The 13,854-nt window shown below is 41.3% G+C and overlaps 1 protein-coding gene across 1 annotated transcript in view; it reads right to left on the bottom strand.

Annotated features, from left to right (window-relative positions):
• PPP3R1 (protein phosphatase 3 regulatory subunit B, alpha) overlaps positions 1-13,854 on the bottom strand; it is a 40,752-nt gene that overhangs the window by 9,277 nt on the left and 17,621 nt on the right. Inside the window, exon 2 of the mRNA XM_075596092.1 lies at positions 4,196-4,235. Coding sequence (XP_075452207.1) covers positions 4,196-4,235 — 40 coding nt within the window. The remainder of the gene's footprint in view (positions 1-4,195; positions 4,236-13,854) is intronic.

The raw sequence follows: 13,854 nt of genomic DNA, 5'->3' as shown, positions 1-13,854 counted from the left end.
TTAATGTGGACAAGCTAAGCAGATCGGTCACTCTATGCTTGTACAGTTGGACAGTCGTGAAGGAGTGCAGAAGGATTGTAGCGCACACACACACTTCCACCCCTCAGGAGCTTTCCATGAAAGCATACTTCCCATATACATGGGGACTGGAACTAGAGGGTTTATACATGTCACATTATGGTAATGTAAGCATGTTACAGAATGTGTATGTACAGCACACACACCATATAAATGCAAGTTCAGAAAGATTCTACATTTGCACTTCGTGACTAATTATTTATTTTGCCCTCTAAAGCGAGTTTCAGCAATGTCTGCCCTCTAGGATACATTAATACAAAGCTATAACTATGCACTAGAAAGCCTGCATGCACCCTTTGAAACATAGCCACAAACTATTTAAGGATATGCAACTGGTGGGACCTATACTGACTTTAAATTTAAGTGAGATATCCTAATTCTCTAATCCGAAAACTTGAAGCATCCATATTTGAATGGAGATTAGTTATTAATCACTGTAGCTTCTGTTTCTTCTAAAATCTTTCACACTTGGATTGTTTAGCAGGGTGGAGAAATAAAATAACATGTCACCATAGGTAGCTAGACAAGCCAGCAATATTTTCGGGGGAGGCAGTGACGTCGCTGGGCCAATCGCCCGCGACGCACTGACGTCAACGTCACGGCGCTGACATCACTGCGCCGTTGACGCTGCTTCGCGCTGATTGGATGTTTTCAGCCGACAGCGTGCTGAAAAACAACTTGGCTGTCAGCTGAAAAATCCAACTCGTCAGCACGCCTGCGGACGCTCGCGTGAGCCCCCTCTAAAGACATCCTCATTGAGGATGCAGGGGCTCAGCGCGGAGCGTCAGCACGGCTTGTCCTATGGACGCAGCCTTAGTGAAGATGAATACCGTACACCCTATACACAACAAAAGCACAGGTATGACTGTTCTCTTTTGAAGATTTCAATATGGGACCACAACTAGACCAAGTTTTAATAAGGGACTGGACAAATATAAACTTTTAAAAGGCTTCAGAAATCGGTGCCCAGAGAACACCACCAGGGTAAAGTTCTGAAGCAGATTCTATTACTTGTACAAGACAGGAACTATTTGATGACCAATTACTTGGGGGGGGGTCCAAAAATCTACATACAAAAAAATGGCAGTATTAGAAAGAAAGAAAAAAGCTCAATATTAATTTTACAATGAAGCTTGAAAATGTATGCTATTGTAAAAGAAATATGCACTTGTTTATTGCATAATTGGACATTTTTGGCTAGTTTTAGTTTACTGAACCGCAGAGATACGATATCAACTCCTCTGCAGTGCAACCACTTACTGAATCAAATCACTCAATTGTGGTTCAGGGAACAGGCAACCAACCATTAAAAATTAATATATTATTCTTTATTTTATTAATCTTCAAACGGTTATAATTTAAAAAGACCTATAACCAGAAACCGTCACCTTCACTACCAAATCACATTGATTCATAGCCATAGTGAAGGAAAGAAACCAGTATCTATTTCCATCTTTAGGATCAAATTTCAAATGTGATGCCCTTCAAGATATACATAGCCCCATGTATTTATCATACTGCACAAAAACAGGAAAAATAGAACGCATTACAAATACACTGCCATTTGGTGTGATAAGGGTTCTCCAGAAAGAAAAAAGGTTAAATAGGGACGTTTCTGAAGTACTTATTCAAACTGATGTAGCGCCCCCTTTTGGGGACTACTAGTGCCAATAAGGTGTTAACAGCCTTAATGGGTTAACTGTTTGGGATCCCTTGGGTTACTCCCCTCCCCATCATGTATGAATGATGGTTGCTGATGGGCACTATAATCCTCATGCATTGTGGATCTCACCATCGATTGCTGGCCCCTTTGTTAGAGATTACAACAACTATGCCTTGCTGTGTCTTGAACTCCATCCCCAGGAACGTTACATTTCGGGTTGAGTTGAGTTGGCTATTCTCCGTGTATAACAGCTAGCCTTGATGTGAAATGCAAATGAACTCTAGTACCCTCGATAGTCTTTGAGCCACTGGATTCTGCTCTGCATTTTTATTAAAATATTGTCATGGTAGTGGAATATTTGCATACCATTTTTCTTAATTTGGCAAATCACCTTTGTGAATGTTCTCCGTGAAGTGGAGCAACCAAAGGGAAGAGCTCTGAATTGATTGTGAGCTGCCCCAATTGCAAATCTCTGGTACCTTCTGTGTCTGACACATGGGTATGTGGAAGTAGGCATCCTTTAGGTCTACTGATATGAGCCAGCAGTCTGCCTGGTCCACTGTGCCAATAATGGTCTTGAGGCACACAATCTTGAATTTGTTTACTTGGAGTAGTTTGTTGACTCCTCTAAGGTCCAGGAGAGACCGAAATATTCAGTTTGCCTTCTTTACGAAGAACATTCTCGAGTAGATATCTCAATAACTTTGTAGTGGCGGAACTAGTTAGATCCCTTGATAGGCATTAACCAGCATTATCAAGCAGCTTATGAACTGTCTGGCAAGTTAATTTCCCAGCCATTGGGATCTTAGAAGTCTGTGTCTTCCAGATATTGTCTTGGATTCCAGACAGTATCCCCTGCAAGCAAAGTTGGGCACCCAGGAATCCATAATTGTTTGTGCTCAACTGTCCAGAAATTGCTGGAGTCTTCCTCCAACGTGGGATATTGGAGCTGCAGTCATCTCATACAAGCTTCCCAGTCGCTCTATAAGGGCCCATGTCCTTTTTGCCGCAGAAAAAAAAAAGCTGACCTCCGCGACATGAGCAACCCCTTCTGGGCCCATAGGCTCATGCATCGGCTGCAAGGCCTCTCATTCATAAAGTTGGGACATCAAATCTTTCTTTCCTTTCCTGTGGTAGGAACAGACTTGCAACCGGAGGGCTTCTCAATTACCGAATCTAGCCTACTACCAAACAGGCGATATCCCTTGAAAGTAAATGAACACAAATGCTTATTTGACGATGAATCTGGCAACCAAGGCTGTAGCCAAAGCTCTCTCCTGGCTACGACAAATAGTGCCATTGACCTTGCTGCTAGTTTAACGGAATCCAGCTATGCCTCCACTACAAAAGCCGCTGCCAGTTTTTCCTCGGAGAGTACTCCAACTATCTGAGATTTTTAAACTCTTCTCCAGGGCCTCCTCCATATTAGCAATCCATAACTTCATCGCTATTGACACAGGTGTTATAGCTGTAGAAGACCTGCAAGTCACGCCTGCTGCAGTAAACGTTTTCTTCAAAGCGTTCTCAATCTGCCTGTCCATAGCATCCCGAAAGGAGGCTGCATTGTCTACAGGCAGGGTTGTTCTTCGGCAAACCTTGGCACTACCACGTCCACCTCGAATGTGTACATTCTTTCAAATACAGGCATACCCCGGTTTAAGGACACTCACTTTAAATACACTCACGAGTAAGTACATATCGCCCAATAGACAAACTGCATCTCACGCATGCGCCTGTCGTCACGTCCTGAACAGCAATACCAGCTTCCTACCTGTACAGAAGCTGTGCACAAGTGGGGAGACTATAAAGCCTGTTACAAATGCGTTATTTACATCAGTTATGCACGTATATGACGATTGCAGTACAGTACATGCATCGATAAGTGGGAAAAATGTAGTGCTTCAGTTTAAGTACATTTTCAGTTTACATACATGCTTCGGTCCCATTGCGTACGCTAATGCGGGGTATGCCTGTATACTAGTCAAGGACGCTTTCCTGTCAGTCTGGGACCACTCTACATTAATCACATCCTTCCCCTCGTCGTGGACAATCAGGAAGGTTCTTGACTTCCTATGTATGCCCCTGAATAAGCAATCCTAGTTTTCGAAGAGGAAGGTTTGTAAGGTCTCTTACAGCTTAGCAAAGTGGGTCTATAAATATTCAGTAATCGCAATCTTTTTATTTTTAATTATGGCCAGAAACAAGTCACATGGTCTAGTACTGAGTTGCTTCGTGAGCAGAGGATTATAAAAAAAATTCTAAATAAATAAAATATACACCCACAAATAGCCTAAAAATTAGTGCTACAGAATAAATGAAAAAATTAGGAGATTACTCAAAAGTAAAGACAACAGTGCACATGCACAACAAGGCTGAAAGGTATCAGAACGGTGAATATTTCTGATTAAGTTTTAGCCTTATCTATAAAATGAATGTAATTAGAAAGTTACTTACAATGTGAGCACATTTCCAACGGATAGCTTGCTTCATTTCCCTGAAAAAAAGTAAAAAAGGCCTAGTTAGTGAGACGTACTTAAACAGCACAATATAAAAAATAAAAATAAAAAATTTAGATTGATATCTACAGGTTTACATACTCGGCTAGAAAAGGATGAATATGACAGGAAAAATCTACAATGCAATGCTGTTGTTTTATTTGGGATTCAAACAAACAATGAATGTAGGTACATTCAGCTGACTAAATGTTAATTAAAAAAAAAAACAGTGGTACAACATTTGCAGCAAAATGAACAGAATGTCTATGATGAGCATAACAATTATTCATTCTCGATTGAATTTAAAGAAACCACTAGACTGGAGTCAGAAACAGGTGACATTTAGAAGTCAATTTAGGGATCATGGATGTCTGTTTCTAATGTACAGTAAAATGGATCACTGTTGTATACAATTGTGGAAAGCATGTGCTTCATTTCTTAAGAAAGCAGATTGATATTACACACTGGTTAAAAGCCATACATTTGTCAATTGATCCCTATGCTTAAGTACAAATTGCATTGGGCAGCATAAAAGCAACCAAAGTTACTGGGAAAATGCACATACGTTGCAGTAAATTAGGTCATCCATTTTGGAAATCTAATTTTCTGCCAAATTACTTTCGAAGCTAACTGAAAACAAATATAGGTTACGATCCAAATAGCAACCTGTTAAGCTAGCTCAATACCTCTCCAGAACGCAAAACCACTGAAGGGGAAAGGTAGGCTACTTGGTTGGAAAACAAGACAGTTTTGGATTGACAAAGTGAGCTTTATGGGTTGCAAACGCTCAGCAGCACATAGGTTCACGAAACAATCAGTAGCCAGGCTCGAACTAAAAAGATACACGCTCTTCTCAAACCAAACTGATACCAGTAACATTTTGACAACCACCCCTCTTCTCTTGCGCTCCTCCCCGCCACAGGATGGGAACCTGGGGTTCCCCCAGAACTTAAACATGTGATTTGTAGCTCCCAGCCCCCCCCCCCCCAGTTCCCAAGATACTTACCAGTAATGCATTTGTTGATTTTTTTTAATATTTTAACCCATTGATTCATCTGTAACAACCTGTACACAAGAATCATCCCCATCCTGAATGTATTTGTTGATTTCTGGTATGTTAGGTTTAGAAAGTGTGATCTTTAATGGCGTTGTCTGCCAATTGTCCAACATGTAACTGGCAGATTTGTTGGGGGAGGGAGGTCATGTGACTGTTTAGATGTATGCATTTCAAAGCAGTCTAGAGAAGCATAGACAGGTAGCATAGTTTCTTAAAGTGAGAATCTTTAAGTGCACACTCAAGTGAATAAGTAGTTACAGTAGTTGGACTAGGTGAAATGAAGACGGGATTCTTATGCAATTTCACATACACAGGGATATCAAAAGGCAGCAAACAGTGAGCTCATTTGGCCAACACTTTTATCCCTCGCCTGTTAGCATGCACAATTATACCTCCCTAACCACAACACTTACATTTAATGCAGACTCTCCAAACACTTGTGTTCACACACAAACACTTCCTCTCCCATTCCTAAATCTTTCTGCAATCCCTTAATACACCTTAGCATTGCCAAACGCAGCACACTTTCAGCAGCAGGCAAAGGGCACATGCCAACTGAACTCACCACAGCTTCATGAAAAGTTACCTACCTTTCTGATTAGCCTGCTACTTACCTCAAAATCCTGTTCTTTACTGTGGCCTCATGGAAATGCTACTCTATCCACTGCAAACTCCTTCCTCCTGGCACACACCCATCATACACTCTGGACTACTCAAAAGCCTTGCATTATCTATTGAATGTTGGTGGAGAACTCTGAAAACCAGCGCACCAACCACCACGCATTTTAATGGCAAACATCACAACGTCACATCTTGCAAAAAAATTATTCAAATTTCTATTTAAACTGTTACTCGTTAGCAGGGGATATCGAGCTCAACACAGACCCTCCCTTTTCAACTCTCATACCACTGATAACCCTTTTTTGGAATATGAAATGGGCATTATCTGTCACCCATATCAATAGCCAAAGCCTGCTGTCCAAACTGGATGAACTAAGGGCATAAAGCCGTTTGCTTAAGCCTAAAACCATAATTCTCACTGAAACATGCCTAACACCTTTCATGCAACATCTCCTTCAATGATAGTCCATTTCTAGGAAAGATATGTCAAAGGAACTCCTTACAACTTATGCAGCTAAATTGCCCCACCAAGCCCACCCTCTTGAAACCTTATTTGGTAAAATGTGCCTCCCCTTCTAGAACACTTTTTTTTATTGCACTACCCCGACAAAGCCCCACTACAATTTCTGACAGATATAACTCACTTTATTGGTCTAACTTCCTCTGAGAATGCGAAGACTGAGCAGATAGTTCTTAGGGATTTCAACCTCAAATAGCCCGACCCTAAAAACAAAATCCAGACAACTCAAGTCACTAAACCCAACAACTAATTTCTCAACCCACACAGAGAAACCTGAAATCTCACAACCATTGCTAGATAGGGAGAAGGTGTGGCTCAGTGAGTAAGGACACACAGACTTAACAATGAATCAATTCCCGGTTAAATATCAAAAGTTACAGATCAGAACCAGCACACACCATTCCAGTCCCTGCCACTAGTTTCAAATATCTAGGCATATGGTTTGACTCCCATTTAACATTTGTGTTGCACATTGATACCCTGACATCCAAAACCTATACCAAACTTAGTGTACTTTATAGGAACAAATCCTCCCTAAGCCAGATGGTCAGAAAGCGCATCGCACAGCAGATGCTAATGCCAATTATAGACAATGGGGACATAGTATATGGTATAGCACCCCAAACTAAATACCCTCTACAACTCAATATGCCACTTTGTCCTACAATGTAACTATAACACATACCTGCAAAAAGAACCCACAACTAAATTGGTTATCATTTGAGTCTAGTCGCAAAGTACACTTTTCCTGGCTTGCTTTCAAATACTTTTTGGTCAAGCTACCTATCTCAGATAAGGGGTATGGGATACCTTGCTCAGTCACTTGATAGTGAGTGTGGGAGGATGCTGCCTGGCGTGTGTGTTTAGTACGGAATGATCTGTGCAAGCACAGGGCGAGAAGAACATCTTACAAATTGATAAATGAATAGAGTATAAAATGTCACTTTTATTGATATTATAGTAAAATAGTCTAAAAAGTGTCTCGTAACTTGCTAGAAAATGGCACAGACAGTATATAACCCAATACTGCCATAGTGAATACATATAGCCCGACACCCAAGTGTAAACAAAATGTTAAAAGCCAAGGCTGTCTGCAGGGTATGGTGCACATCGAGGTGTGTGAGAGAGATCTATATACGCACGGCCCATAGTGTAAAATTGTGACACATTTAATGTGTGTGTGTGTGTGTGTGTGTGTGTGTCCCAATAGCGATACGACATTTGTCTAGTGCTGTAGTTCTAGATAAGGGACTACCGAAGAAGTCCACTGGTTGATCAGCAAAATGTGCATCGGATCATAGGTCTTTGCGTGACGTGTTACGCCACATGCCTAGGAAGTCTAACGCGAGATTGGGGGAGATACAGGCAGAGATAGTCTACATCCACGCTTTGGGGAACAACGGGCGTCAGGATATAAAAGGTATACAGCATATTGTAACTCGTGAGACTGTGGTTGCTCAATATCCACGTCCCCAGCATTTTAAATATCCTTATAAGCTATATGGTGCTATTTTGGCTAGACAGCACCAAGCAACACAGAGAAACTGCAGGGGATTGGTGGACAACGCAAACACGAAAAAAAAAAAAGCACTCAGCTCACCGGGTGTTGCAAAAATAAAAAATATTTATTAAACCACATAAATTTAAAAAAGACACAGTAGGGACAAAACAAAGGGGTTCTCCTCCCACACTTACACAGCGCTTTCTCAAGAAGTAGGTGTCTCTCCCCCTCGCTCACACCCAAGCATTTTGTGTAAAGTCTATATCTATTATAGATATCCATCTATAAAAGCCTCATCTATTACGACAGGACTACACAAATGCCCTATCACTATTAGGGCATAGGTTGGTTGGACACACACACACACACACACACACAACCATAAAAATCATAGGTACATGTCAACTATACATACTGCAGAGACATTTGATACCCATAGTGATCTTGATATTTTTTGCTAATAAACTTAAACCAACTTCAGATTGACATCCAAACACCCACAAAATATATTTTCTGAAAGAACACAGCAGTAGTACAGAGAACCACCTTTTCCTTGCTGCATTTGGGGCAATTTACATTTTTACATTTTTGCAAACCCTACAGAGTATCAAAAGTTGTATTCTAAATTGGAGTTGGTTCTATATGCATATTTGGTCATGAGTGCCAAGCACACGCGTTCTAAGTGAAACTTCTTTTTGTTTTGTCACTGAACTTGTATTTTGATTTTGATGTTTTTGATTGAAAGAATTTTGAGAATATCATATTTATTTTTCTGCAGAAACATCCATAGTATCCATTGGAATACATGATACAATTGGCTTATGATAACTAAAGTAAGATACATATATTTTGGATTGTGAAGTATCTAAATGCCGCTGAAAGACTGCATCAATGGTCAAACCTGATCTTGTAGATGGAATGGCTGGATTGGTGTGGAGTTAAATGTTTCTTGCATGAACGTAATGAGCGGCAGTGCTTCTTCAGAGTAGAAGTTGTGAACGTGCCTGATCGCTTTTGTCTCCATCAAGGATTTGGAGTGCTGTGAGAATTTTGTGCCAGGGGGGCGCACGTGATCGTTCCCGTGCCCGATCGTGACATTTGTCTCCATGAAGGAGTTTTAGTCCTATGAGAATTTAGGTATGTGGCAGCAAAGAAGTTTCACTTCAAAATCAGGAATAATATTAGGGCTAGCCACATTTTGTCTGGATGGAGCCCTATTACACCATCAAAATAAAATTTTGTTCTACCACAATATTAATATACGATAACCTTTATTACATTTTCTTTGTTTTACATAAACAATTTTTTTTTAAAGAAAATAAATAAATAAATAAAAGGATCCTGGGACCAAATGTAGCATTGCACTAAATTGGGCACAGCCCTATTGTCTCATTTAATTACAATGACTAAACAGTAATTAAAGCAACCAAAGCTTTTCTGAACGTAGATTGAGGAATCCGGAGATATGTCAATTTAAACTAAATTTATGATATTAAATATATTGCTAAAGCTGAAACTGGAAGATCAAGAGACAAGAATTGTAATGCCTCGGGTGCTGCATGATATAACATGACCAACGAGTCACAATGTGGGGCTGCATAACATAACCGCTGTCATAGGAATCTTCCCGAGGTTGCTAGATTTGTTCACACAACTTAAATTATGTTTAACATACATGTCACCAGAATGACCTTTTTTAGTTTTTTCTGTACATTTAAGCCTTTTCAACCACTGACATTAAAGAGCCAATCCAAGCGGCACAAAAGAATTAAAAAAAAAACAAAAACAAATATTAATATATGTAGCCTGATTGCCTTTGACAACTAATTACCTAAGCTGCCGATCGATTCGTTCTCCTGTAATCGATGAGCAAAATCCTGCTTCCCCGAGTTCACTAAATGGCTGCCTTTCAGTTTCAATCAATCCTTCAGTCAGTGTAACTAAGCAGCTACAATGTATTCTTATATTACTAAGGCAGTGATTTACAACCTTATTATGGGTAAGAAACTATAAAATGATATTGTGAAATTCTAGGGAACCCAAACCCTTTCTAATAGAGTGTCTGAGATCAGATTCATTGTAAATTCTTCTGTATTTGGTACAATTTTATAATGACCTGAAAATTGCAGGGGACCCTTTAGGGATGCCCGTGGCACCCAAGGGTTCCTAGGAACCCCCGTTGAAAAACACTGTACCAAGTTGACATTATCTATTGTTAGTTTGCAGCTCAAAACGCATGAAATATTGCCAACAAATTATCAAACCGGAAAGTGTTAAATATCTTGCACTGTTGGAGAATTGTGCTAAAACCTACTAAAGAAATCAAAGTTAATTAAGCGTTTACAAAAAATATATACAGGCATATCCCGGTTTAAGGACACTCACTTTAAGTACCCTCGCGAGTAAGGACATATCACCCAATAGGCAAACGGCAGCGCCTGTCAGCACGTCCTGAACAGCAATACCGTCTCCCTACCTGTACCGAAGCTGTGCGCAAGCGGGGAGACTATAGAGCCTGTTACAAATGCCTTATTTACATCTGTTCTGCACGTATATGACGATTGCAGTACAGTACATGCAGCGATAAGTGGGGAAAAAAGGTAGTACTTCACTTTAAGTACATTTTCGCTTTACATACATGCTCCGGTCCCATTGCGTACGTTAATGCGGGGTATGCCTGTATATAAGTATTATCCAATATTACAGAACAGATTTAAAAAAAAAAAAAAAACCACCACATGTAGGATATTGCATGGATTGCTCCATTAAAATTGGTCCTATATGGAGCAGCACCTATAAACACAAAAGAAACTTGGCGCAGAAAAAAAAAAAAAAAAAAACTGATCGGGATCAGGTCAAAAAAGTATCACTATTCATACCAGTTTTGAACATCTAAAGTGCCCTACTGCTTCAGCAATGCCTGGTGGGGTGTCACTCCAATCTACGACCAGCCGATTGACAACTAGCACACTTTTCAATGCTTCCACGCCTCCCCATCTAAAGCACTACAGAGATCCTGCATCCATCGACAGCATCGTTTGTGCCCCAGTTTGCACTCAATGTGTTGCGACTACATACTATACCACACTGAAGACAGCAGCTACAGCAGCATTATACTGGTTTAGTGCTGTTAAACTGATGTAACAGATGTCAGTACAGACAGTGCCTTAACTCAGGCAAGATTGATCCTCTTATGTGAAAGGATTCCCCCCTGTGAATATCATTTTTCAAATCTGTGCAAAAGGCCAAGGGATTGCACACACAGCAAGTTCTAAGGATGGACACATTCCACCTTCTATAAGTAGCTAATCCCCAAACAGAACACATTTAATAAATGAACAAACATTAAAACTACCTTTTAGTGGAAAAACATTAGGCCAGACATTCCGAAATACTTAAAAAGGTCAAGTTTTTCTTCAATGTTTCACATTTTTGTAGATTTTCCTTAGAATCTCCAAAAAAAGAAAAGACTCCCTGGCAGGCCTAGCCGTGCTTCAAGTGACAATCTCAGGTGGCCATTGTGGAACGTTCAAAGTTTTAAAAACACTTAATATAACCTTCACCTAACTTCTACCTCTTAAAGGAGCTGCCCCCCCCCCAGCAGCTTAAAATGTTTTATTTATTTTTTAAACCATTTTATTACTGGAATCAGTTTAGTTACAATTCAATCACCTCAAGTAAATAAAAATTCTTTGTTTCTCTGGCTAAATAAACCCATTTATATTTTCTTATCTAGTAAACATGGTTCTTCTATTTCATCTCTTCGGCAAATAATAGCAGCATAATTATGATAAACAAAACAGCAAAGCAAGAGGGGACACTAAATTTCGTGAACATGCCACTATCATTGGTTCACTTGTGTCTTGAAGCAGTGCTCATTTTAAAGGGCAGTCCACCCTAAAACAAATTGAGTTACTACCGTTACATGCATGATCTAGCCAAACACTACTAAACTTTGTGATCTTGACCCAAAAAAAAAAAAAGTGTCATAACTAACATCCAAGGACGCCACTATCATTTTCCCATACAAATGTGTATTTTAACAAGGTATGGGGCTCCCTTAAATTCCACAAGACTTTCCGTCTCTCCAAATCTTAGTCATTACTCATAATATAGCCCTGCCCTCCCCTTATTCTCTGCTTCTGTTCAGTCTTTTGGCCAAGGCCATAGAGCCTTCACGGAGGCGGGCCACGGCTGAGGTCACCCGTATGAAGCGGGAGAGTTTTGCGTCCATGGTGGATACGCCGTGGGGGCGTTTCTATGGGCGTCACGGAGCTGGTTCGCCCTCAGTCTGAACTGATTTCTTGCGCAACACATGCCCCCTCCTGCTGGCACCCGCGCTGTCTATGGGCGCTATCAATGGTTTTAGGAAATGTGATCGCGCCCCGCACGGACGCCTCAGTGTGGCCTGCAGTACTATGGACCTGGCCTTATCCAGTTTCTCAACCATTTTGTTGTGTCAGGATATGTTTGATAATACACAAACAAATCACACATTCACTTGGTAATCTATGTGTTATTTGACAAGTATGGTCTGGCGGGGGAGACCTGAGGAGAGGGTTGAGCAGATGTGTTCTATGCCACCTGTCTTTCCTTCCCTTCCACAATTGTTCTTCTCTTCTCAGGTAAAATCATTTTTCAATTACCTGTGTGTACAAATCATCCCCTGCTTTGTCTTAGTAAATACAACGCGTAACACTTGTAACACCCAATGTTTAGAAGAATCATTTGTTTAAATGTGCCAATTAAGTTGGCTGGGCTGAACTTAATTCAGTCATGTGACTTATTATCCTTTATAACTGCAGACATAGCAGCCCTTGCTGTGTTTGCAGCTCATGTTTGAAGTAGCATTCAGAGCTGGAGTTTAAAAGGAGTTAACAAGTGGACAACACCTACTGGCCCTGAGTCCTGGGTTTTGAAGTACACTGGAAAGGAGGACATTATCTATCCCAGACTGCAAACCTCTGCTTTTAACTATTGCTTTGATGCCACCTTTAATCTTTAATTGCTGTGACCTCACTTTTTAAAAAGTACGTACTTCTTTCTACCAGCCTCATTACATCTAACTATTCATATATCTCCATCTATTTTTCCTTCGCCACTTCTCAGTTCACATGAACTCCTTTCTTACTTGCGCCCTCTAAGGGCTGGGACCCGCTGCGCCCGGTGGCGCGGGCGCAACTCACTATTGCTGTTTAGCCTCACGATCCGGTCCCAGTCCCTCCTCACTGCCAACTGACTACGTACTGTGACGCGTCAGCCAGCAGGGGATACCAGAGAATTGTGTTCCCGTACGGCGACGCGTCACATGGTACAAGAGTCAGCCAATGGGGAGGAGGGAAGGGAAGGAGCTAGATGGGAGGTGCCTTGGGCAGGGAGCAGGGAAAGAGCTGCAGGTTAAAGTGTGTGTGTGTGTGTGTGTGTATGTGTGGGGGTGGACGGAACCACGATCAGATCACGCCCCCCTCCCTCCCACTCCCGCCCCCCTCCCTCCCACTCCCCTCCCTCCCTAGCCCAACACTACACAGCTATAACCCCTGCACTAAAACACACCCCTACAAATCATCCTCACACATTCCTCTTTCTTTTCTTGCTTCTCCTCCTTGCTTCTGGGGCTCTCTCCCAATCCTGGTCCTGGGCTTATTTCTACTTGCTCTTGTCCTCGCCTCCCACATGCAACGTCCACTCCCTCTGGTGTCAAACCCTCTAACCTCATTCCCACCCCCTCGCCTGTGCCCTTTGGAATGCTCGCACCCTTTCTAACAAGTTCCTCACTGTGCATGACTTTCTCGCTACCCGCTTCTCTTTGCTATAACAGACTTGGCTCAGCCCTGCTCCAGACCCCGATAACCTGATCAGGAACTACAACTCTGCCCTGTTCTCTCTTGATCTACATGCCTCGCTTTCGCTCTGCCGTTC

The sequence above is a fragment of the Ascaphus truei genome, chromosome 4 (assembly GCF_040206685.1).
Source record: "Ascaphus truei isolate aAscTru1 chromosome 4, aAscTru1.hap1, whole genome shotgun sequence".
NCBI classification, from domain to species: Eukaryota; Metazoa; Chordata; class Amphibia; order Anura; family Ascaphidae; genus Ascaphus; species Ascaphus truei.
This window is presented reverse-complemented; position numbering and strand designations above follow the sequence as displayed.